This window comes from Mytilus galloprovincialis, chromosome 3, assembly GCF_965363235.1.
Source record: "Mytilus galloprovincialis chromosome 3, xbMytGall1.hap1.1, whole genome shotgun sequence".
Classification (NCBI taxonomy): domain Eukaryota; kingdom Metazoa; phylum Mollusca; class Bivalvia; order Mytilida; family Mytilidae; genus Mytilus; species Mytilus galloprovincialis.
This window is the reverse complement of record NC_134840.1, coordinates 81230263-81257637: the sequence shown is the minus strand read 5'-3', so window position 1 is coordinate 81257637 and position 27375 is coordinate 81230263. Positions and strand designations below refer to the sequence as shown.

At 30.7% G+C, this 27375-nt stretch overlaps 1 protein-coding gene across 1 annotated transcript; it reads right to left on the bottom strand.

Annotated features, from left to right (window-relative positions):
- Positions 1-4149: 4149 nt before the first annotated feature.
- LOC143069100 (uncharacterized) lies at positions 4150-5725 on the bottom strand. Its single transcript, XM_076243557.1, has one exon. It carries the CDS (start codon positions 5670-5672, stop codon positions 4185-4187), a length of 1488 nt encoding a protein of 495 aa, XP_076099672.1. The 5' UTR covers positions 5673-5725; the 3' UTR covers positions 4150-4184.
- Between the last annotated feature and the right edge of the window lie 21650 nt (positions 5726-27375).

The window sequence follows — 27375 nt, the reverse complement described above, 5'->3', positions numbered from 1 at the left end:
AAAGATAGTTACATGCCTGTACTCCCTACATATAGCAATACTTGGCTATTTATATCTATTAAAACCTGAGTTAGCCTATGAACATTTATGCTGCATCTATCTGTAAGACTCAAATGTTGCTATACACTTATCCTAGCTCAATGTCATGATGACTAATGTCTTGTTTCCCCTTTACACAAACCCTGAAACAACAACTTTAACTACTTTTAAAGGAATGAATTAGGTATTGAAAATTCACATAGAAAACCAACATTAATATTGATTCACTTATAGGGTCTTTGCATCGGAGCTAAACACATTTATTCAAAAACCAGTTGTTGGCATGACACGGGTTATGTTCTTCTCATATATGTTATGATGGTATGATACTAAACCCCTAACGGGAAGGAGTGTGCCTGATGTTCATATGATGAAATCATAATCTTTCAGTCAGTTTAATTGTAGTCTGGAGCTGGCATGTCAGTTAACTGCTAGTAGTCTGTTGTTATTTATGTATTATTGTCATTTTGTTTATTTTCTTTGGTTACATCTTCTGACATCAGACTCGGACTTCTCTTGAACTGAATTTTAATGTGCATATTGTTATGTGTTTACTTTTCTACATTGGCTAGAGGTATAGGGGGAGGCTTGAGATCTCACAAACATGTTTAACCCCGCCACATTTTTGCGCCTGTCCCAAGTCAGGAGCCTCTGGCCTTTTTTAGTCTTGTATTATTTTAATTTTAGTTTCTTGTGTACAATTTGAAAATTAGTATGGCGTTCATTATCACTGAACTAGTATATATTTGTTTAGGGGCCAGCTGAAGGACGCCTCCGGGTGTGGGAATTTCTCGCTACATTGAAGACCTGTTGGTGACCTTCTGCTGTTGTTTTTTTCTATGGTCGGGTTGTTGTCTCTTTAGCATATTCCCCATTTCCATTCTCAATTTTATATATACTACCACAACTTTTGTCCAAGGAGAAATCCTGATTTGTTTCATGCTCCTTTAGAATTTCAACATAAGTTGAATAACAAGATCTTCCTGTACTGAATATTCAAATTTATTATATTATATTGCTGCATGGGTCTGCCAAAGTCTCAAATAAAACTACTTTCCAAATTTTAAACATCTATTACATTATAAATCAGATCAGGTCTTCAGAGTAATTGTGAAACTACCTACTCTAGGGATGGTGTCAAAGATCTGTTAGAGTACATATATTAATTTATGTCTTTCCTCATTCCATAGCATTAAATATTTGACTTCTCTACCATTTACAGTAGTATTCCTTCTAAACTTAAGGACAGAATGAAAGAATTAGTGCAACATCTTTGTTTCTAAAAAAGAATGGCCAAGGAAGATATAAAATTATTTTATATGGTGGAAATTATACTTTTTTTCCAATCACTAAAATGCCTAGTTTTGTAATTGACAACATTTTTGTAACATTAAAAGGACCTGTATTTAAACAGACATTGGCGATTTCAAGAAATACTAACTGTGTATCTATTCTTGTACACTTGTTCATTTCCACATATGATTACTCATACTGGAGCTTCTGATCTGAAGTAAATTTAGTGTAAAAGAATAAATGTTCAATCCAATAATTATAAAAGGAAAAAGTTTTAAAAGTCGAAACACATACTTGTCAGCTTTTATTGACGACTTACAGAATCAGCATGACCCTTTTGAAACGAGTACAAAATAAGTTGTTAAACTGAACGTTATTCATGCCATATAACAAGAGCACAACATTGAAAGATTATATTTGATATTTTTACAAGTTAAAAAGTAAATAAAATCGGGGTCCAAAATTAAACTTTGTTTGATTTCAACAAAAATTCAATATATGGGGTTCTTCAATATGCTGAATCTAACCATGTATTTAGATTTTTAATATTTAGGACCTGTTATCAAATATGTTCACATTGAGGTCTAAATGGTCCAAAATTGAACTTTATTTGATTTCATCAAAAATTGAATTCTTGGGGTTCTTTGATATGATGAATCTAACCATGTACTTCGATTTTGGATATTGGAATACCACAAAGGGATGGTAAGAATTGTCTTTGGGAGTTATGGCTCAAACTGTTAAGGAATAAGGTGCAAAAAAGGGGGGAAAAGGGTTTCCAGGTTAATGGACAATTACTTAAGTACAAAACATAATTTAAAAGCAGTGTAAGGTTGGTAATTGAAACTCATTTTAATATCTCACCTAAACTGCTCTTAAATAATGTATATTGGAAGAAATTTGCCAAAAACTTTATTATTAATAAATTCCATTGGAAATTTGCAAAAAACGTTAGTTTAATGAACTTCATTGGAAATTTGCCAATATAAAATGTTGCATTGGAGTCATCTTTCTTTGTCCAGAATAGTAGTTAAATCAACTTAAATCATGACTGTATGACATTTTATATTTTATGATGTATTTAAATGAGTAGTTATTGTTGATAACTCCATAAGAAATTTGAATTGAGATCATATTTGGAATAAGGGAAAGGGGGAGGTGAAAAAAATTGGTGGGGTTCAATTTTTCTTATTTCAGATTTCAGAAATGAAAAAGAAAATTTCTTCAAATATCAAAGGATTAATATTCAACAGCATATTGAATTGCTCAAAAGAAAAAAGAAAAACATTTTAAGTTCAATAGACCACATTCATTCTGTGTCAGAAACCTATGCTGTGTCAACTATTTAATCACAATCCAAATTCAGAGCTGTATCCAGTTTGAATGTTGTGTCCATACTAGCCCCAACCGTTCAGGGTTTCACCTTTACAAAGTCAAGAGATATTTTTTTATTTTCCCTGTCTTGTCTTCTGTCTCTTTGTTTACCCTCTTGGTTGGTTCATAGTTGTTTATTTTTAAAATGTTCTGTTGCAAATATTTCATGCATTTTTGTCGAGCCTGCAACTTTTGTTGCAGAAAGCTCGACATAGGGATAGTGATCCGGTGGTGGCGGCGTTAGCTAACTTTTTAAAAGGTTTATATTTTAGAAAGGGAAAGACCTGGATGCTTCATACTTTGTATATAGATGCCTCATGTTACGAAGTTTCTGTCAGTTACATGTCCAATGTCCTTGACCTCATTTTCATGGTTCAGTGACCACTTGAAAAAAAGGTTCAGAATTTTTGTAATGTTGAATTCTCTCTTATTATAAGTAATAGGATAACTATATTTGGTATGTGCGTACCTTGCAAGGTCCTCATGCCCGTCAGACAGTTTTCACTTGACCTCGACCTCATTTCATGGATCAGTGAACAAGGTTAAGTTTTGGTAGTCAAGTCCATATCTCAGACACTATAAGCAATAGGGCTAGTATATTTGTTGTATGGAAGGACTGTAAGGTGTACATGTCCAACTGGCAGGTGTCATCTGACCTTGACCTCATTTTCATGGTTCAGTGGTTATAGTTCAGTTTTTGTGTTTTGGTCTGTTTTTCTCATACTTTATGCAATAGGTCTACTATATTTGTTGTATGGAATGATTGTAAGGTGTACATGTCTAGCGGGCAGATGTCATCTGACCCTGACCTCATTTTCATGGTTCAGTGGTCAAAGTTAAGTTTTTAAGTTTTGGTCTTTTTATCTAATATTATATGCCAAAGGTCAACTATATTTGGTGTATGGAAATATATTATGATCTTTATGTCAGTCCCGCAGGTTTGATTTGACCATGACCTCAATTTCACGGTTCATTGCACAGTGTAACTGTTAAGTTTTTGTGTTTTGGTCTATTTTTCTTAAACTATAAGTAATAGGTCAACTATATTTGTTGTATGGAAGCATTGTTAGCTGTACATGTCTGCCTGGCATGGTTCAGCTGACCTTGACCTCATTTTCATGGTTCATTGGTCTTTGTTTAGCTATCTTGGTTAATGTTTAGTTTATGTGACAGTTGTAATAAAGCTTTATACTTAGGACTATCAACATAATATTAATGATTAGTAAAGAAGGCGAGACATTTCAGTGTGTGCACTCTTGTTAGAACAATAATGCCCTTTTTATGTTTTTTGTTATTGTTGGGTTGCTATCTCATTGACATATACACCACCTCTTCTTTTATTATTTTTGACAAAAGAAATGTAGAGCATTTGTGTCAGATAAAAGTGATTCCTTTGATTTGTTAATTCCATCATGAATAACTAGTTAATGAAACAATGTTTTATTGATATTTTCAATATAAATATAAATGAACCAACTCTAAAGATGCTGGACTAGTCTTACAGCAAATATTTTTGCTTTCTTCTCCTTTTCAGCTGCCCTTGTACCGCAGCCAATCCACAAAACTCCATTGTTAGCAAAACAAAGACTAAATGGTAATTCAATCCCTAATAACTTTAGATCCTTGCATTCAATAACCTCCCCAGCAGAATTTAATATATGTAAAGCATGGTTGTGTACATCTGACACTAAAATCATACCAGTACCTGTTGCTGACAAGTCAATGGGAACAAATTTTCCTGTAACTGAACTGATATCAGAACCTTTATAAGTCCAAAGAAGTTGTCCCCAATTGTGTAATGCCATGACCTTTCCTTCTTTCTGTTTATTTACCCAATCAATGATATAAATATTGTCATTTAAGGTTTCGATTCTCCATGGGTCTGTAAATAATCTCTGATTATCTTTGTCATACTCATATCTATTTCTAATCTCACCGTCCTGATTGATAACTACAACTCTTCTCACACTGTCTGCTGTAGGGGGATATGTGACAGGGGTACATTCAGACAAGCCTACATATATTTCATTGTTTTTGGAAACATGAATGCTTATGGTTTTTAAGGGAGAAAATGACTTGTATGATTTGAATTTTTTATCTACTGAATACACCTTAATATCACTTTCCCCTGTTGCTAAAAGAATTTCATCATTCTTTAATTTGGCCATATTACGTACATTGATACTGAATTCTTCCTCAACCGTTAGTTTGTTATTATTTTTTTCAAATTTCACTTTTTGTAGTTTTCTCTCTGTATGGCATGCAATGAATGTCAAATTGTTATCACAGTTAAGTATGTCTAGTACATTTCGAAAATCACTTTGAATAGTTCTGAATAGTTCTACATCTGGAACTAAAATAATGTCACCAAATATTCTAGGTCTTGTGTTTAGCTCTTTAGTTATATTCCCAGAAATAAATTTTGTATTAAGAATAAGGCAATTAATTGTTTGCATTGATTTTGATGGCAAATTCTTATCCAGTGTTTTTCTTGAAGAGAAAACTTCAGAAGCCTGATGCGACTGCAAGGTTTTCTTCAAACTTTCTTCCCTTGTTACTAAGTCTTCTATATTCTTCTGTATGTCAGACATTTCCGTTTTGATCTTGATCTCTGTTGGCTTCCATATTGATTCAAGATCTTCTAGAAGTTCTTTTGCATATTTTGATACAGTTTCAGTTATATCTCTCTCAGTTTGCAAAATGTTATCTTTTATTTCTTGGTAGTTTTTATCACAATCTCTAAGAAGTTTTTCTAGTCTTTCATTTTCATGTCCAAAAAACTTTTGACTAGATTCAAGTTTATTTTGTAATTCCTTCATTTCGGAAATAGCGATTTCATAAACTTCATTTAGTTTTCTATACTTGTGTTTTTGATGGGACTCTATCAAGCAGTCTAAGCACACTGGATGGTCACAATCTGTACAAAATGCACAGTACATTTGGTCATTATGAACTGTACATGGCATGTTTTGAAGATCTACCTTACGAAATGCCTTTGCAACATTTTCACTTCCAAAGTCTTTTACAGTGAGTTGACTGTTAGTGTTGCTCTCCACCAATTGCAACTCATTCAAAATTTTGGCCCAATTGCAATTTGTTTTTTAAAATCAAATTGTTCAACTGGTCAGAAATTTGAACCAACTGCTGTAGAAAACCACAGCCAAGTCATGAAAGTGCAAGGTGATAAAATAAAACATACTTACAATCCTTTAAGACTTTAACTCCACTTTAATGATGTTGTGAAAAAATTAGTGTATCAGTTTGTATAGTTATATTATATTCATTTCCATGCTGAAGGGGAACTGTTTATTTTGAATTGCTATTAAATTGTCCAAACTAAGCTTTCATATAGTTTTTCTTTCTAAAAGTATTCTATATTTATAAGAATCAGATATCATTTTAAATAAAACATCATATATTCAGTAAAATATGTGTGAAATAACAATATGCTATTGATAAATTTTCAGGGGAGATAACCTAAAATATTATTCTTTTGAATAAAGACTTTTTGAAAGAAAAGTTATTATCTCCCCCATGGAAACTTCCTACAAACATATATTGCAATTTTACACATATTTTACTGAATATGAAATGTTTTAATTCACATAATGTCTGATTCTTATAAATACTAGAACACACCCGTCAACAGCATTGTCCTATATTAGTCATAAATAAAGTTGAATTCTTTGATTCGCTGTTTAATGTCATGCCCGCTAACAAATTGAAAACTGTACCTATACGCCTTATTTTAGTCCAGATTTTTAGTATTCATATTGTTATCTTAGAAAGTGTAACTGATTAAAATACTACAATAGGTAACAATTTGACAATTAAGTAGTGTCAAACATGTGATTATGACCCGTGTAATACAATATAACATATTAATCCTGAATACACCGTTTGGTGGTGCGCCTGTCAGATGCAGAACGTACAGATAAGGTAATCGGTAACAGGTGAATATACTATTGGTATTGGTATCGGACTCGACCCGTAACTTCTTAATTATTGGCAATATTAATTACATGGAAAACAAAAGGGCCTGGAGTGGTGTAATTTTTAATCTACACCTTTGTACTATATTAGTTATATATAAAGTTGAATTTTTTTATTCGTCGTTTTTACATGATGACGGCTGACAAATTGGACCTCTTAATTTTAGTATTATAGATAGAATACTTTTAGAAAGAAAAACTATATGAAAGCTTAGTTTGGACAATTTAATAGCAATTCAAAAAAGTATTCTATATTTATAAGAATCAGACATTATGTGAATTAAAACATTTCATATTCAGTAAAATATGTGTAAAATTGCAATATATGTTTGTAGGAAGTTTCCATGGGGGAGATAATAACTTTTCTTTCAAAAAGTCTTTATTCAAAAGAATAATATTTTAGGTTATCTCCCCTGAAAATTTATCAATAGCATATTGTTATTTCACACATATTTTACTGAATATATGATGTTTTATTTAAAATGATATCTGATTATTATAAATATAGAATACTTTTAGAAAGAAAAACTATATGAAAGCTTAGTTTGGACAATTTAATAGCAATTCAAAATAAACAGTTCCCCTTCAGCATGGAAATGAATATAATATAACTATACAAACTGATAAACTAATTTTTGTCACAACATCATTAAAGTGGAGTTAAAGTCTTATAGGATTGTAAGTATATTTTATTTTATCACCTTGCACTTTCACATTTTGACTGAACAATTTGTTCAATTTTCTGACCAGTTGAACAATTTGGTTTAATAAAACAAATTGCAATTGGGTCAAAATTTTGAATGAGTTGCAATTGGTGGAGAGCAACACTAACAGTCAACTCACTGTAAATTAATTAATTCATGTTGGTCTGTTGATTTAAGTTTTGTGTGAATCTTTGTCGTACAAAGTTGACACATAAATACATCACAATTAATGCATTTCCATCTTATATCTGAGGACTCTTCACAGAGCTGGCATACTGCTGGTGTCTGGGCTTCATCTGTAGGTTGTGGAAATGCCATTTCTTAATGATCGCAGAAAGTCCTTGAAGCACTTGTATACATATAAATGTATCTATAAGTTACAGGTAAACAACTTCCTCTTTGGAAGATCAAGATAAACAAAGTACAAAAGCTAGTTATAAATATAAAATGTGAGATTGAAATGGAACGATAAACTAGATTTTTAATGTAGGCCATGTACTGTTATAATGATAGTTTATAAATAGCAAAAATTTATCTTTTCTTTGCTTAACATCTCCCCTACCCAAATAAAAGAAAGAAAAACAACAACAAAAGAAATGAAAGAAATAAAGTAAAGGAAAAAACAGAGGAATTTAAAGATGACTATCTATTTTTTTACTCAAAGTGTGTAAAAAGTTGAGTCATATTAAATTTTAGCATTTAAATCAGTTTAATCTGTAAATATTTATCCCAACTTCAAATTGTCCCAAAAATGATAATTAATGAAATGTCACTCTATACCAAGGAAATAGAAAATGCAGTAGCATTTTTACCTAATCTTGACCTAGAAGCCATGTGAGACAACTGCAATACTTGGTATCTGTTGTGATCCTAGGAGAGGTTTTAAAAAAATGTCACCACAGAAATCAGTGAACAATTTCAACCTTCTGATTGCCGTTAAAGGGGCACTAGCTACGAGATATATAGAAAATCTAAAATAGGATTTTTTTTGTTCAATCATGAACGAAAGTGAAATGGTGAAACAATAATTAGCTTTAAGCAGCAATTATGGTTAAATTTTGACAAGATAAGTTCAGAAACATTGAAGATTAATTATTCACTTGCAAGTGAATAATTTGACCTCATTGAACTGTATTCATGTGAACTTCAATTTAATCCCTTAGCTAGAGATTGTTAATGCATGAATCGTGCATGATCAGTCAACTAATTTAAAAAGGAAAAAATGTCAACATTTAAAGTAAAACAAAGGTAAATTATTAGATTGACTAATTTGATTGTCAAAATATTGTTCTTATACTAGTAAAATGGATGAATAACATATATTTTTAACCGGATTTTTGTAACAAAAATGTCGGTTATTGATTTGGGGATGTACGGCTGGGCAGGCGGGCGGCAACCAAATGTTGTCTGTGCTTTTACTCATGAACCGCTCTACCAAAGCTTTTAAAATTTTAATATGTTGTTACTGACAAAAAAATGAAGGTCTAGTTTTATAATGACGATTTTGACTTTTACCGTTCAGGAGTTATAGTTCTTGAAAGATTGAAAAATGGCATTTCCAGTTGTGTCTGTGCATTTAAGCATAAAGTGTTCAACCAAAGCTTCCCTAATTTTAATATGTTGTTACTGATGACAAAATGGAGGTCAAGTTCAATAATGATGATTTTGACTTTTACCGTTCAGGAATTATGGTTCTTGAAAGATCGAAAAATGGTGTTTCCATTCATGTTGTTGCATTTACTCATGAACCATTCAACCTTTGCTTTTCAAATTTTAATATGTTGATACTGATGACAAAATGGAGGTCAAATTTGATATTGACAATTTTCACTTTCACTGTTCATCACCGTTCTTGTGATATTGCCAGGACACAAATAAATGTTAATAAATCTGGTTTGCTGTCATTGTGACAGCCTCTTGTTAATGTATAATATGAAATTATATAGACCTAGAAAAAACCAACTACACATGTTTGCTTAATCTATTAATAAAATTAAGACTGGAAATGGGGAATGTGTCAAAGAGACAACAACCCGACCATAGAAAAGACAACAGCCGAAGGTCACCAACAGGTCTTCAATGTAGCGAGAAAATTCCCGCACCTGGAGGCTTCCTTCAGCTGGCCCCTTAACAAATATATACTAGTTCAGTGATAATGAGCACATACTAAACTCCAAATTTTACACAAGAAACTCAAATTAGAAATAAAACAAGACTAACAAAGGCCAAAGGCTCTTGACTTGGGACAGGCACAAAAATGTGGCGGGGTTAAACATGTTTATGAGATCTCAACCCTCCCCCTATACCTCTAGCCAATGTAGAAAAGTAAACGCATAACAATACGCATATTAAAATTCAGTTCAAGAGAAGTCCAAGTCTGATGTCAGAAGATGTAACCAAAGAAAATAAACAAAATGACAATAATACATAAATAACAACAGACTTCTAGCAATGACTAGCAGTTAACTGACATGCCAGCTCCAGACTTTTTAAATTTAAACTGATTGAAAGATTATGATTTCAACATATGAATATCAGGCACAATCCTTCCCGTTAGGGGTTTAGTATCATACCATCATAACATATATGAGAAAAACATAACCTGTGTCATGCCAACAACTGGTTTTTCAATAAATGGGTTTAGTTCCGATGCAAAGTACCTATAAGTGAATCAATATTAATGCCAAAATATGCAATCTTTAATGACCTGACAACAGTATCCTAACTATATCCCTTCTTAATAAGTCTATTTAAAGGTTTTGTTAGTTTCTGAGGTGAATACTGAAATTTTTGTGCTTTATAAAGAATATTATAATATTTCTATATTTATGTTTATATACCTTATATGGCCATCAGATTTATTCCGAGGTCAACTCAATTGTTAATGAGATGGTGTCTAGACTAAAATAAACACAAAACGAAGCCAAATATTACTTAGCCCATGTTCTGTAAATTGTTTATTTTAGATTTTTGATAATTTGGATAAATGTTTTACTTTCTTATAAATCAAATATGAGAATTTGAGTCAAATCAGTGAATATAAATTTGACAGCTAGTGCCCCTTTGAAGAATGATTTTGAATTAAATTCTTGTATTTGTCAAAACTAAAACAAACACACAACCAACCCCCCTCCCACAATTCAGGCAACTGACAATCTGACAGATACCATTGGATGATTCCTTAAAGGAGGTATTGCCCTTAAATGATGATTTTTTTTTTGTGTTTGCCTAATATCTTGAGAACAGCTTGAAAGACTAGCAATACAAGATCTACAAAACTGTTAATAAAACTATTAGAATACCCTTTACAGGAGTTATTGTCCATAAGGCACAAACTAGTTTTTTGGAGGGGCAGTTTTTGCCTTTTATTTCTAAAATAATAAAAGATGGGTAGAAAGTGTAAAGGTTGACAATTATCAGGTATACAAGATCTGTAAAATTGTTAATTTGACCAAAACCAATGAACGATATGCCTCCTACTATTCTTCAAAAGATTTTGCCATTATCTTTTAATCCATAACAGATTGGTAGGAACTACTAAAAACAAAAACAAATAAATGTAAGCTATATTTTGTGAAAGGTGAGCAATTCAGGCTCTTAGGTTCCTCTAGTTTATTTGCAAAACAATATTTAAAGCCATAAATAGTTAAGTTTGTAGTTATAAAATATGTTTATGTAGTATTTACAATCATAAGTTGTTAAGTTTGCAATAATAAAATAAGTTCATGAAGGAAAAAATTGATTCTAAATCTGATGTTATAGTAAGGTATGGATTGAAATTTAATGTACAACATAAAAGATATCCAACTTTTTTTCTTTCAGAATAAGCAGTGCTTTCCAACTATATCAGATGTCTGAAGAGGCAAAAACTTCCAAGCAGAAATCAGACTATTTGATAGCCTCTTATCAGGTAGGAACATGAATAAAGGTAGACTCCACAAAGTCAAATGTTGAACTGAGAAATCCTTAGACAATATATGACATAAAATGGATAATCCTCAAGTACAAGGTATGTCAATGTAAAGGGGTAAATATTGTAAATGCATTATTCTAATTGTGATTTTGATAGATGAGCCCCAAACTTCTGCTCTTAAAGTGATACATAAAACAATATGCAATATTATCTTTCGTATGTTTGATATAATAATGTTTAAATATGAAAACAGTTTTATGAAAACTTACATTGTAATTTATGGGAGACTTGGGTTTTAATTGATATATAAACTTACATCTAAGAATGGTTCATAATGTAGTGACTAGGGTCATGTAACCAACATATATTTAAATTGTTCTTTTTTGTTTTCTGTCGTGTATTAAAATGATATAATGCTAGTGAATTGCAGTAAGACAAATGATTGTAATTACATTATTTTTTTAATATTTTCAGCTTTATGATTCAGCAATGAAGAGAAATGTAAACATTCCAAGCTACTGGCACAAAAACTTTGCCTTAGTTTGTGAAAGAATGATGCATATAGAAAGTAAATACAACAAGAAGGAAATACTGAAGAAAGTTATTCAACACTTTGAACTGTTTCTGAAGAAAGATCCTGGTGATGCAGACAATGATGCTATCAGGAAAGCTCTTGTTTCAATGAAAACACAATTAAACGGTTTTGATGGTAAAATTGTGTAATGTAATCAAAAGTAGATTGAAGCAGGAACATTATTGACTTTTGACCTGTTCAATTTCAAAATAAGGACAAAAAAAATATGCAATATTGTTTTCTGTGACAATACAGGCAAACATGTTTTAGTTAGATCTGTTTTTTTAAAATTTTATCATTATAAACATGCAGCTGAAATATATGTTGTTGCTTTTATTTTGCTATATTAACGTTTTTGAAAAAGGAATATTTATTAGTATTTGCTATCATTTTATGGATGATTTGTTATCTTTACTATTGTTAATAATTTCTTATCTATCTTATGCCTGTCTTCCCCCTCATGTATGATTCAAGAGTTGTATTGTTTGTGTTCTTATAAAAGTATCTGAAAGTAATAAGTAAGAATAGAACAAATTTTTGCCATGTGTTACGCAAGAAATGTTTGAATCTGTAATAATTTTGAATTCTTAAAAAACAGATTTCCTTTAATGATTTATCAATAATAACCAACTGAACTGAATTTGGACTTAATTCTGATTCCTCACATTTTTGAAAGTACTAAACTTTCTAGTAAGAGAACCATAGAAGTTAAACAATAAGGAGTCGATCAAAAAGCAGCCTTTAGTACGGCTAAATGTCTACCTCAATCCTGATTGCCCTTTTTCCAGTGCCAATTCTAATTTCAAGCCCTTGATTTTTGATGTCCCAAAATTTATCATCATTATTTTCTGAAATGGATTTTATATAGTGATGAGGAATATGATTATCTATTCTCTGTTCCACTTCAATAACCATAATTGTTCCTGAAATCCCTGACAAACATTTTCACCTGTTTTATTTTTTCATCCGCATTTCTTCTTTTTTTAATTCATTTTGCAAGACATGGATTTTGTTATATCAATGTCCTACTGTAACAGTAAATCTTAACCATATGATGCCACTCACTTCCTTATATTTTGACCAAACTTTTTTTTTCCTTTTCTGAAGCAAAGCAGGGACATTTTCAATGCCTGATCTTGGGGATACCTATTTTGTTTCAACAATTTATACTAAACACCTTATTAATTTTATAATTTCGTGGTATAAACTTCACAGGGCCCAGAAGCACAGAAGCCAATGCAACTGACAATTTGGGTGGGCCTGTAACTTTAAACAGAATAATTTCATATGATCGAAACAAATTTTGACATTTTATCCGTTGGGCCCCTGATGTGAAAATTAAAGGCATATTCCCAGTTAATAGAATTTAATGAAACTTTTATGAGAACCTTTTCCATAAAATACTATTGTGCACCGTTTCGTTTTTCACCAAAACTTTTTTAATTTTTCCTTGATGTCAGTGATCAATTCCGACTTTGATTTTACTTAATATTGGCTTGTGAGTATAAATTTGTGACCTTTTCCTGTTTTTTTCAAGAAGATGCTATTGTAATTTCAATGTGTTTATTAAGCAACTAATGATTTTTCATGTTTTACTTCATGAATTAAACAGAATTCTAGTCCCAACCTTCATTTAGGGTTGCCATAACTCATCAATGATACGCAGGTTTCTATTTCAATGCTAGTATGCCATACGTTTTTTTTGTCAACATAGGACTGTTAATTGGCATAAAAACAAAAGCATTTGTAAGGTGAAATCCAATTCCAAGTTGAAGAACATATTAAAGTCATTTGAAATTTCAAATTAAAAAAAAATATGCATATGTTTTTTATAACTAAATGGCTAGTTTTTATAATAAAATTTGTGTACATATACTTTTTTCTCAAGAAAATTCTATAATTTGTCCAAATTTACCTGAAGTTTACTTTATTTTAAATGCTTGCTTCCAGAAAACAATATGCCCACATGTTTTCGGTATGCAGCATGACCTTTTTTGTAAAAATCTGGTGATCGCAATACACAACTGTGTTGATTGTTTACAAACGGGTGACAATAGTTAAATTTCCGCCTGAAAACAAGATCATTAATTAGCTTCCATATTTTCACAATAACACTGTCCAATTAAATATTTTTGACGATTATACAATATTTATGCGAGAAAAATGATAAAATTGTGCACAGAAGACTTAGTTTATGAAATATGTATGCATTTGTTCAAGAATTGGATTAACATTACTTTTCACTGGTCACTCTTTTCATATGACTTTAAACCCCACATTTGTAATCTCTTTAACTAATTTTGCTAAGGCCATCTATACTTAAAGGTATAAAATACAATGTTTTTAATAAATGACAGAAAATTAATGAAAGTGACCTTATAATATCAGTGATATTTCATTTCAGCACCAACAATAGATTGTTTGAAAACTTGGCTAAGAGTAAGAATGAATTTCTTGAAATTCTTGACATTGTATGTTTAATAAAAAGATGAATTTTCGAGTAAGTAATGGGTCATTAATATATAACTGTGATTGTGTCATGTGAAGTGTCTTAAACTCATGTTTGAGTTAAGAGGCCTACAATTCTGTCCCCAATAGGTAAAAAGCATAAACTCATTTGCAGGGAAAAAACTGCTTATGATAATGATAAATTGTTGTTACTGATATAAAACATGTAGTACTTCAAACCAGGTTCAATCCACTGTTTTCTATTTAAATTTGAAAATGCCTGTACCAAGTCAGGAATATGACAGTTGATTCGTTTGATGTGTTTTATCATTTGATTTTGCCATTTGATTAGAAACTTTCGGATTTGAATTTTCCTCTGAGATAATATTTTTGTGATTTTACCTTACACTATGTAATACTATAGGGTTATTGCATGAATATTGTCTCAAGTAGATATTTATATTGCATGAGCTTGCGAGTGCAATATATGTCGACACAATATTCACCATTATTCATGCAATAACCCTTTTATTGTATAGCAATATCATATTTGAAATTAAAAATTGGTTAAACTAAGATTTTGTTGTTGATGACGTCATGAATTTTTAAGATTTATTGCACTATTGCAATATTGGAATCTATTGCATGCTAACTTTTGGTTACTTTCTGTGGGAAATATTATATTGCTATGCAATAAATAAAGTTAAATTGATCTTATCTATATTTTGTTTTGTTTATATTAGTGTTGACAAAATACTACTTTTATCTGACTTTACATAGTCAAATTCTTTACAGGGATCATTGTATTTATTATATTATCCTGTTATGTCAGTATTTTCTATGTAAATTGAGTTTTAATTATCGAGTTTTTCTAATGCATATTTTTCAAATAATGATTTTGCAGTGTGGACAAGCTTATTTAAATCTGGTCAAGCATTTGCCCCCACTTATTGGTGTGATGTATAAAGATCTAATGAATCAAAACCAGGGGTAACATTAAAGATACCATTTTTTATGGAAATAAAATTACTAAATAATGGAATTTATTATATTAAAATCAAAGAAAATTGTCAAAGATTCTTTGTTTAATCTAAGCAATTCAACATCAATTTTCATAAACGAATCATTTATTCTCACATTATAGACATACAACCACATGGCTTCAATATCAATTTAGCCACATGTCAGCTAGGTTCAACTGTCGTGTCATATTTTTAACACTCCCAAATGCAATTATAACAAGAAGCAAAATTATAACACAAATCTATTAACAAAAATAATTCTGAGCAGACAATTTGAGGTTATCAGACATTTTTAAGGGTTCACCAGATCATTGTTTATCACACCAGCAAACTAAATACCTGATTTACCAGACTGAGTGTATATGTTATATTTTCAGGACCATAAAATGTTTTATTTTTTGAACATTGTGTCTCATTAACTGTGATATTTTGTATAACACCATTTTTCTTTTGAATTTAATAGCTTATTAAAATAGATTTATACTTTTTTATTTCATGTTTTGTTGTTTTATTATACTTTTTGTATCCTTACTATACCAGTGTTTGTAAATGGAACTGTACAGTTTGGTAATGTTTTGGTCTTTCATGATACTTTCAAGCACAACTCTGTTATTTGAAACAATAACAAGTTGCTTGATGGAAAGTTTCTGCTTAAGTACCGGTCTTTGTAAAAATCATGCAGAAGGTGATTCATGGCATGTCACAGAAGTAATTTTTTTTGCCCTATATCATAAGAACTTTGGTAGATGGTCAAAATTCTGTCTTTATTTTCCCTGTATTATGCCCGTTGCCATGGTAACCATCAAATCAACATTTTGCCTGAATATGTGAAAAAAGACCCTTTTTGAAAATATAAAATATGGGAATTTAAAGTCCCATAGAAATAAAGTTAATCAATACAAAGGATATGTATATTTACAGTATTGACAAACAAAACCCCAAACTATATAAAAACGTTAAAATTGTGAATTTACTAAATAGTTTGTTTCCATAGCAACCATTTAAAAATGTGTTAAAATTCGAAAATGAAAAATTTCAAAAACTTTAAAATTTTAAATCTGTTTATCTCCCAAGACCAACAATACCATGACATGTCATTGACAAATTTTGAAAGACCACATTCTATATATTCAGAAAATAAAAAGAAAGTCGTGTGTTTTTTTTTCTTTAAAAAAAAAAATTTAGTCAAAAATTGTCAATTTTCACCAAAAATCAGATTAACAATCAGATGAATAATCAAAAATTTTGAACTTAAAAAGCTAAAACATTCCATTTATATGTGCAATTCTGACACACATTTGTTAATTTTAAAGGAGAATATATGATAAATGAAGATATACTTGTACAAAATGAAAAATCATCACTCTGGGTATGGTGCACCCCCCCTTTTTTTTCGATTTTTTTTTTTTTTTTTCAAAATTATAAAATTTGTTGAAAGAAATGTGGTATCTCATTGTGTTTACTTGTGAACTAAGTATTTTAAGAATTTAAGCATAACACAACTTCTAAAGTTGAGGGCAGCATATGTACCCCCTCCCTTCAATCTTATATGTAAGATTTCTCAGAAGTTTAAAAAAAAAAATGGTAATACGCATAACCCGTTGTCGTGTCTAAGACTGATGCTGTCAGTGAAAAAGAATAAAGTTGAATCCAAAACTTAATTACTAGTAAGTCTATGTATAAAGATGACAATTAACTCTCAACCAGAGAGAGCAAAGACATAGAAATAAACAACCACAGATCACCGTATATCCTTCAACAATGAGCATGACGTGATTATCTATAAAACAAATCTTAATGAACATTTAAAAAAAATTAGCTCAGGATACTTTCTCTTTCAAAATGGCTATAAAGAAGTTACAGTAACAATTTAATGCAACTCATTGTTGGTTTTTGAAACAGATTGATGCTTTAAAAACTTTAACCCTAGACTAAGATCTGCTAAACAAGAAGACTCACCCTGAAATGTCTGGTTGGTTTTATACATAATTGAATTACTTTTGAAACTCTGTAAGTGTTATGTAAAGATTTTAATACAAGTATCATATTAACTTAACATTATCAATGTTCTAAGAAAATGAGGTCAGGGTAAGATGAACTATGTCAGACAGACGAAAAAAAGAGAACGGAAACGGAAAATTCAGCATTTTTTCCATTTTTAAAGGGGCATAACTTATTGACAGTACCTGTTACACCAATAACATTCTAACTGTTCTGAATTTTATGGAAATAAGCATTGTGTATAAGTTTCAAAACATTTGGTTGTGGCAAACTTAAGTTAGAGAACGGAAACAAAAAAGTCAGCATTTTTTTCCATTTGTATAAGGGTATAACTCTGGAATGGACGTACTTACAGACAAGGGTACAACTTAATGCCCCCTTTGCTACAGTGGGGGCATACAAATTCTACATGTTCTATCTGAGGAAATATATACCAACGATCTACATTAATTGTGCAAGAATTTGTCAATGTTTCTATTGTATATGGTGGAAAAGGACAGCTTGTCTATTATTTTTTTTAAAACCTAACTGAATTATTATTTGTATACCCAGAATAATCGCGTTTTTTTATGGTTCTCAAAAATATTATCCTTGTGGCCCTGAGGAAAATTTGCTGGTCCGAACTAGTTATACTGTTTTGATTCTCAAACCTTTATGACAACCATGTGCAATGGCCATTCTTGAATTTTGCCTAATTTAATCAATTGTTATATTTACATATTTTTATGCCCCCGCAGTGGCGGAGGGGGCATTAAGGTAAACCCTTGTCCGTCCGTCAGTATGTCCCAACGTTGGTTTCTGTTCTCTATCTTTAGTTTGCCTCAACCAAATGTTATGAAACCTAATCACATTGCTTATTACCATAAAACAAGACTAAGTTTGGTGGTGTCACTTAAACCGTCCAAGAGTTATGCCCCTTTACAAATAGAAATATTGCTGAATTTCCGCTTCTGTTCTCTAACTTTAGTTTGTCTTTACCAGATGTTATTAAAATTATACACAATGCTTAAAACCACCAAATGCAGATCAACTTTGAATTTTGGTGGTGTAACTTTCACTGTTCTATGCAATGCCTCTTTATAGAGGGAAAAAGTTGCTGAATTTTTTGTTTTGTATTTCTTTCTTTAGTTTGCCTCAACCAAATGTTACGAAACTTTTACACAATTCTTATCACCATAAAAGTTAGTACACAATTGGTAAGTGTCTTCAGTCATGTCCGTTTATGACTTTTATGATATGGAAGCGGGAGCATCATCTGTGTCCAATGGACACATTCCGCATTTATTTCAAATCTTTTAGATAAGTTAGATTATTATATATTAGAATAAAAAGAAAGGTTCTGTAGTTCTTCTTCAATTTCAATTTTAGCACAGTTAAATCGACATAGTGACAAATAAGTGTTTGCATAAAGGTTTCGATACATGTCGATTTACATGGGAGGTAAATTCCAAACACTTTTTTTAACAATTTTTGTTACATATTTTTTTCATTTTTAAATTTTTTTTTCGATTTCAGTATAAAGACAATATACGAATAGTGTCTTGAAATATGAAATTTATTTGTATTCGGCACGAAATGGGAAAATGCTCGGTAGAACCTCGCTTTTTCCCGTTTCAAAGCATCATACAAATAAATTTCATATTTCAAGACACTATACGTATATTGTCTAATTATGTGTACATAATCTGACTCTGTGCAATAGTATACTAGTCCACAAAAGAAACAATGCAAGGCAATGTATTTTCCATAGATAATGAAATTGGAAACACTGTACCAAGATTAAAACTGTCCCATTTGTCTAATCTTTACAGAGTGTTATTATCTTATCAAAACCACTGATTTAAGACAAAAACAATATTTTATTTTTTTATTTTTGTTATATCAAAAATAGTATTTTTATAAATAAACCAGATGCTCCGCAGGGCGCAGCTTTATACGACCGCAGAGGTATTGCACAATACTTAACATAATAATTTTGGACCCCGATTTGGACCAACTTGAAAACTGGGCCCATAATCAAAAATCTATGACCATGTTTAGATTCTTTTTTTGTTAAAATCAAGCTTAGTTTAATTTTGGACCCTTTTGATCTTAATGTAGACCAATTTGAAAACAGGACCAAAAATTAAGAATCTGAATACACGGTTAGATTTGGCATATCAAAGAACCCCAATAATTAATTTTTTGATGAAATCAAACAAAGTTTAATTTTGGACCCTTTTGGCCCCTAATTCGTTGGGACCCAAACTCCCAAAATCAATCCAAACCTTTCTTTTGTGTTATAAACCTTGTGTTAAAATTTCATAGATTTCTAATAACTTATGCTTAAGTTATTATGCAAAAACCAAGAAAAATGCTTATTTGGGACCTGTTTTTGGCCCCTAATTCCTAAACTATTGGGACTAAAACTCCCAAAATCAATCCCAACCTTCCTGTTGTGGTCATAGAGACCTTATGTTAAAAATTTTATAGATTTCTTTTTACTTATACTAAAGTTTTTGTGCGAAAACCAAGAAAAATGCTTATTTGGGCCCTTTTTTGCCCCTAATTCCTAAACTGTTGGGACCAAAACACCAAGAATCAATGTCAACCTTTCTTTTATGATCATAAACCATGTGTTTAAATTTCATAGATTTCAATTTACTTTTACTAAAGTTAGAGTGCGAAAACCAAATGTCTTCGGACGACGACGACGCCAACGTGATACCAATATGCGACCAAAAAATTTTCAATTAATAAAAATCGAAATTAGAACTTAATTTTTTTCGTTTAAACATGGTCTGCATAAAATTTTGATTGCCATCCGTCCTTGTGTCCATCTGGCTGTCCTTGCAGCGCTCGCACATGTACAAATTATGTCAGATTTTTAAGAAACTAATACTTTAGGTTATTATAAGCAATATCTCGAACAAGTTAGATATTGGTGGTCAATCGACTTTAATAAAAACATTTATAACCCTTGAAAATAATAAATTTATGGAAAATAGCCCCTTTAACGCTCCCACAGGTACAATTCTTGCCAGATTTTTAATAAAACTTATACACTAGATTAATATCAACAATATCTCGGATGAGTTCTATAATCATGGACAATTGACTTTTTTAAAAGAGTTATGACCCTTAAAAATATTAAAATTTATGGAAAGTTGCCTTGTTAGCGCTCTCGATGGTACAAATTTTTTATTTTTTATTTTCAGTTTATTTCTGATAGAACGGACGTAGTTTTTTTAGGTCACCGTTTCAAAGGAACTGTGAATTTTGCCATCACTTTGCTTCCGTTGTCGTCTGTCCGGTGTAAAATATTTGAAACATTTCCACTGAAACTACTTAACCAATTCCAGTAAAACTTATAAACTGAATGATCCTTAGGATATCTAGAATTAAGTTTGTGTTCTATTTTCTATTTTGTAAAAAAACATGGCCGCCATGGGTAAAATAAGAAAATAGGGGTAAAATGCAGTGTGTAGCTCATATCTCAAACACTAAAGCCTTTTAAGAGCAAATTTTCAGATGAATCTAACAACCCATTGTTGGGTTGCTGCCACTTAATTGTTAATTGTATGGAAATTTTGCAGTTTTGGTTATTATCTTGAATATTATTAATGACAAAGATAAACTGTAAACAGCACAACTTTCAGCAAAGTAGGATCTACAAATAAGTTTATATGACCAGAATTGTCAATTGAATCCGTATGGAGTTATAGCCCTTTAAAGAAATTTTTCACAATTTGTTCATCTAGTTTGCTTCCTTTAAAAAAAAATCTTCTTTTGATATTGAATATGCTTAATCAATTTCAGTCCAACTTGGGAGTTATAATCTTGTATAAATTTAGTTTTTTATTTCCTTGTACTTCAAGAAACTTAGCCACTATGGCTAAAATGGAACATAGGGGTAAAATTCATTTTTTGCTTTTGAAGAAAAAACGACAGATACAAAGAACATTTAAATGGAATTGTTAAGCCACTCATTGACATATATTGAAGGGACAAATAATCATTGATGCAAGATTTAACCAAAAATTACAAGTGATCGATTCAGGTTCTTTAGAGTCAATTTTAAAGACCATGAAATAGAATCTAAAGATTTTAAATTTCTGTTTGGGTTGTTCTCTCTTTGACACATTCCCCATTTCTAAAAAAAAATCTAATATATAAAAATGGTGTAGGGGGTTCTATTATTGCCCTCATCCTTTGAAGAAATTTCATGTTTTAATGCTCAAAATGTTCACAATTGAATTCCATCTTTAAAATTTATTAATAATTTTTTGAATTTTGAAAAATAAGGGGGGGGCACCATGCCCAGAAAGAAAAAATGTCCTTCTCTACAAAAATATCTCTATCAATCATATTTTCTCATTTATAATTACCAAATTTGTGTCAGGAATGCACGCATAAATGGAATGTTTTAGCTTTTTAAGTTCAAAATGTTTCAGTATTCATCTGTTTGGTAATCTGAATTTTGGTGAAAATTGACAATTTTTGACTAAAATTATTTTTTTAAAGAAAAAAAAACACACGACTTTCTTTTTATTTTCTGAATATATAGAATGTGGTCTTTCAAAATTTGTCAATGACATGTCATGGTATTGTTGGTCTTGGGAGATAAACAGATTTAAAATTTTAAAGTTTTTGAAATTTTTCATTTTCGAATTTTAACACATTTTTAAATGGTTGCTATGGAAACAAACCATTTAGTAAATTCAAAATTTTAACGTTTTTGTATAGTTTGGGGTTGTGTTTGTCAATACTGTAAATATACATATTGTTTGTATTGGTTAACTTTATTTCTATGGTTCTTTAAAATCCATTATATTTCAATTTTCAAAGGCTACTTATGGACGTATTTAGGCAAAATTTTGTAAGGATGGTTTCCATGGCAACCAAAGTTGAAAAGAAAAAATTGATACAGAAAACTTATTTTCATACCATACCTTCATCATAAACAAAATATAAAGACATTTGAAGAGGGGTCATGAATCGCCCATCAACAGGAACCTGCATGATTCTTACAAAGACCGGTACTTAAAGTTTTGGTAATCAAAACATGCCATTTGTTAACATACTATATAGTAAAAAATCATTTATGTAGATCACCGAAAGGGGAAGTGGTCTAGAACACAGTATTATTTTATTTAGGGGGTTCACTATACACGCAAATTTTTATTAGTCTTCACTTCAAGGTTAATCGAGCAAATTTTATTAAATAAGGCTATTTAGAGGTTTTTTACTTTACTACGGGCTCATAAGGATCTTAAATCTGATTTTATTGCTGTGTCCACAATAGACACAGCAATATTATTCTACGTATTTCACCTGTATCGGTTTGGACAATTCCATGGACTATTCCATACACACACCATTATGCTTTAAGGGTTTTCATATGTCATGTCAAGATGATATAGGCTATTTACCGTTGTTTGCCACAAAAAAAATATCTGGTAAAGTCACTTTTCTGAAAAACCAATATAAATATAGTTAACATATTTATATATTTAATCTAACTGTGTTCATTGACCCGAATGTTTTAATGACCACACACACCTAAAATTCGTTTTGGTTTATTCCATGACATTTGCGCGGGAAACATTCATCAGAGACTTAATTTTAATGGACGTTCATTTGGAAAATTTTACTATCTATTTTATGTGAACAATTGTCATCAATCGGAACAACTCGGCCTTTCTGGTTGCACGAAGAAATTGTACTGCGTAGCGAGAATGGCCGAGTAGTTACGATTGCAATTGTCATATGTGTTTGTGTTTCGTACATTTAAAGAATCAACGTTATTTAAATTCCGTATATCTTCATTTGACATCAGGTTTGTACGCATTTAGTCTCTTCTCTAGTCTATAATCTAAACTGAAGGCCGCGAAGGGGCACATGTCATGATGACACGTGCTGCACAATCCCACACATTTCAACGAACAAAAAAGTTACTATTGAATAGACTTTATCAGCTGTTTATATAGACATCTATATGCATTTCATCCCCTAATGTCAGTCATGATAACACTGGCATTAAGGTTCATCATAAGGAATTGAAAAATATGGCCGTGTTTACACCTCAAAAATTACTATGAGGACAGACAAACTGGTACATCCAGGAAAGTTTTAAGGCATGGCAGGAACTAGATATATAAAAGTTATATGAAGTCTACGTTTCAGAAAAATAAAAACTTACCTGGATTTTGATCTCCATTTTTTTCCAGTCTGTAGAAGATAGCAAAATAAACAAACACCGGAGTTTCATTTGATATGGTCCACTCATATACACAGTTTAAACCTGTTAAATCACCTATTGTATACAGGTGTCTATTGTCCATCTATTGTCCATTTAAATCAATACTACTCACAACATTGATTATATGAGGGGAGCTTCTCAATCGATTTCACTACTTAGTTAATTTTTGCACCTTCTGCAGGAACGAAAAAAAATGGATAGCAAAATCTAGAAAAGTTTATAATTTTCTGAAACATAAAATGCATTTAAAATTTATATATCTAGTTCCTGCCATCCCTTAAAACTGTTGCAGGTGTATAGGTTAGTCTGTACTCAGAGTAAAATTTGGGGTGTAAATACGGCCATTTTAGCCAAAAGGTTATGATGAACCTTAACAGCGGAAACCGTGTATTCGCGAATTCTGTCTTTCGCCTGCTATGGACGATTCCATACAACATTGTATATTAGGGGTTTACATTATGGACGATTCCATATAACATTGTAGGTCAGGGGTTGTTTACATGTTTAGTCGTATCTGGTGATGTACATTATTTCTACATATTTGTATATATTGAAGGAAACAGCTCAATTTCATGATAATTTAGTATACAGAAACATGACATAAGTTTTTTGTACAATTTTGGTGTGTATAAATGACCTACATTACAGCCCTGAAATTCTTGGTGCATTTAATGAGGGGGGATAGGAGGGGTTTACTCTTTAACGGATTTATTGTACGCATGTAAATACTGGTGGAGGATATTCAGTGTATTTTTATACACCGTACTCAGCTGGGTTTGCCTTGATTGGAAGAATACATTTACAGACAGCTATAGTATAGATGAAGCAGCTGTATTTAGACATGGCATTTACCTGGGAATTCCCAAAATACAATGCTGACATGGAATTTACCATCAATTTGGAATAAGCATGATAGTCATCGCTGCTGGATAACTCGGACTAAAACAAAATCGGCCTATAACAGAATCGGACTATAACAAACTCGGACTATAACAAATTCGGCCTACCATTATTTATATGCAGAAATATATTGAACAAACTCGGACTACGATTAGTAGTTTGTTTATTTTTTTTACTTTAATAAAAAAAACCTTATACTAGTATATTAAATTTATATACGAGTTTATGAGATTATAATTAATATTTTTGAAAAAAAAGACAATATATAGAAGTGTATTAAATGTTTGTTATATGAGTTGAATTTGATATGTTTAGTTTAAATGAGGATAATTAACTTCTATTTGAAATATTATTGTGATTTATTATAATAGATAGAATATTAAAAATACATTTGGAGTAAAATTGAAAAAAAACAACAGAGATTTCTTTGATCTTACCAAATACTTCTATAAAATAACATGGAAAAAAATCCCTTATAATTTTCAACCTATTGCTGGTCCATAAAGCTCAAATGACGATATTTTAGTGAACGATAGCAGAGATGACACAGATGTGTCAATAAATAATTTAAAAAAAAAGGTCTAGTGGGACTGGGGCTTTATAGACAAGACAAAATACATTTACTTTGATATTTAGTTCCTAATTTCGTGTAATAACAGGTAGTTTTGTTTTCACTTGGGTGATTAAATAGGTGTCAACAGTTCATGTGCCAGTTGTTTGTTTAACTAATTATACAACGATACACCTGGCATGGTGTCTTCCTCCTATTCCCACTTTTTAAAAATACTATTCCTTCTATTCCCACTTGCAAATAACAATAGATGTTTTGATAAATAATTTGTTTTTATAACAATCAGGGTTAATTAGAATTTCACATAAGATTTACCTGTTTTTTTTTTTAAAGCATAATATATTTGGTACACGGTTTAGGTATAATACCTTGTTTATTTGTAATATGTTTCTTTTTTTATCAAATAAATACTTAGAAATAGAGAAAAATTATGATAAACAGATTGGAGTTAGATTTATTTTTAAACTTTTGAATTTGTACTTAAAAATAAAGAAAAATTATGATAAATACATTGGAGTCAGATTTATTTTAAAATTTGTAACTATAAAAAATTGTCTGCTTTACTAATAAATCATGATATATATAATATTGTAACCAAGTATAATCTTATATATATATATCTTTATTCTCACAAACCAAATTACAGAAAGGTATAGAGATAATTATACATATTTCAATACAATTACATAAATAAATAATGTACTAAAGTAGATAGAGGCATTCACAATTGTTCACCCAGAAAAGTTAATTTGTTATTGATCTCCTTAATAAGTTTACAAAGTTCGTTTAGTTCTGTCCATTTTGGGGAATTCATTAAGTCATAAAACTTCAATGTGTTTGTTCTATTTCTATTGTAAAATGCAATACATTCACAGTTTTCTACAACTATCGAAAGCTGAACAATTAAAAATGTAATGGTATTCATCACCAATGGCATCTGAATTACACAATACACATTTTCTGTTTTCTCTTTCTATGTTTTGCCATCTTCCAGTTTCTATTGGAGATTTCATGTTCAAAGTTTCAAATTTAAGAAATAATGATATCTGCCGGTCATCCAAAATACATATTTCTCAAACTCCAAAGTAACTTTAAATAAACGATAATTTAATGGTTTTGGTGATTCCTGTTGGCTTAAGATGTGGAATAAAAGTATACTTTAAAATATAATTACTTGGACCAATAATCAAAGATCTAAAATAATGGGTGAAAACTGTTTACTTTACTTCATTATTTATTTTGTTTAAAAAAAAAACAGAATTCATACAGATGCAAAAATAACTTATTACCTGTTCTAATAAAAAAAAACACTGGTCAATTAACAGTTGATTAAAAAATGTTTGTACAGTATAATCCTTTGTTTGAACAAGTTTTCCTTCTATTCCCACATGAAATTTTACCTTTCTTACCAGATTTATAAAAAGTGGGAATAGAGGGAATGAACCCCTGGCATGATGTCATAATCAATTAAGATATACATATAATAAAAATTAATTCTGAGAGGGACATTATTACAAATAATAATACTGAAAAGACACATCAGAGGTTAATTTTCAATATATCAATATTAAAAAGAAGTTTTTTTTGTACTATATATCTTGTTAAGTTTTTTTTTTATCCCCTTCAATAAATTGTTTATTAATTAATTGTAGCAAGGATTTGTATAGTAAGACAAAATCCTTGATTGTAGATAAAAAATAATTTCAAATTAAGAATTGAAAATTAATTTCCAATAACAACAACAACCAACATTATACTTATATTCTTCTAGTAGTCCGAGTTTGGTATAGTCCGAGTTTGTTATAGTCCGATTTTGGGAGGCCGATTATGTTATAGGCCGAGTTTGTCATAGTCCGATTTTGTTATAGGCCGAGATATCATGGATTCATAGTCATGACTGTCATACACATCAATATTTCTTTTTTTAAACCAATATTTATTTATAAATGCATAGAGTATGAAATGTATAGTTTAGCAATGATTGTGTATATGTTCCGGACCATATGAGTATTTGGACCATACGGACCATACGTGTATGGTCATGACCATATGGGTATATACTCATATGGTCCAACCATACGCGTATGGTCCGACCGTACGCGTATGGTCGGGGTAATTAACACTCTGTTACAGTTTACTTTAATACTCCTAGACTCTTCATTGTATGATCGTTCATTAAAAAGACGCTATCATATAGGTAATTTTTATTATAATATTATAATAAAAAGGTTAGCTTAATAAAAATTAGAAGTTTTACATAGTTAATTTTACTTACTTGTCAATACTATAATAAACACATTTTA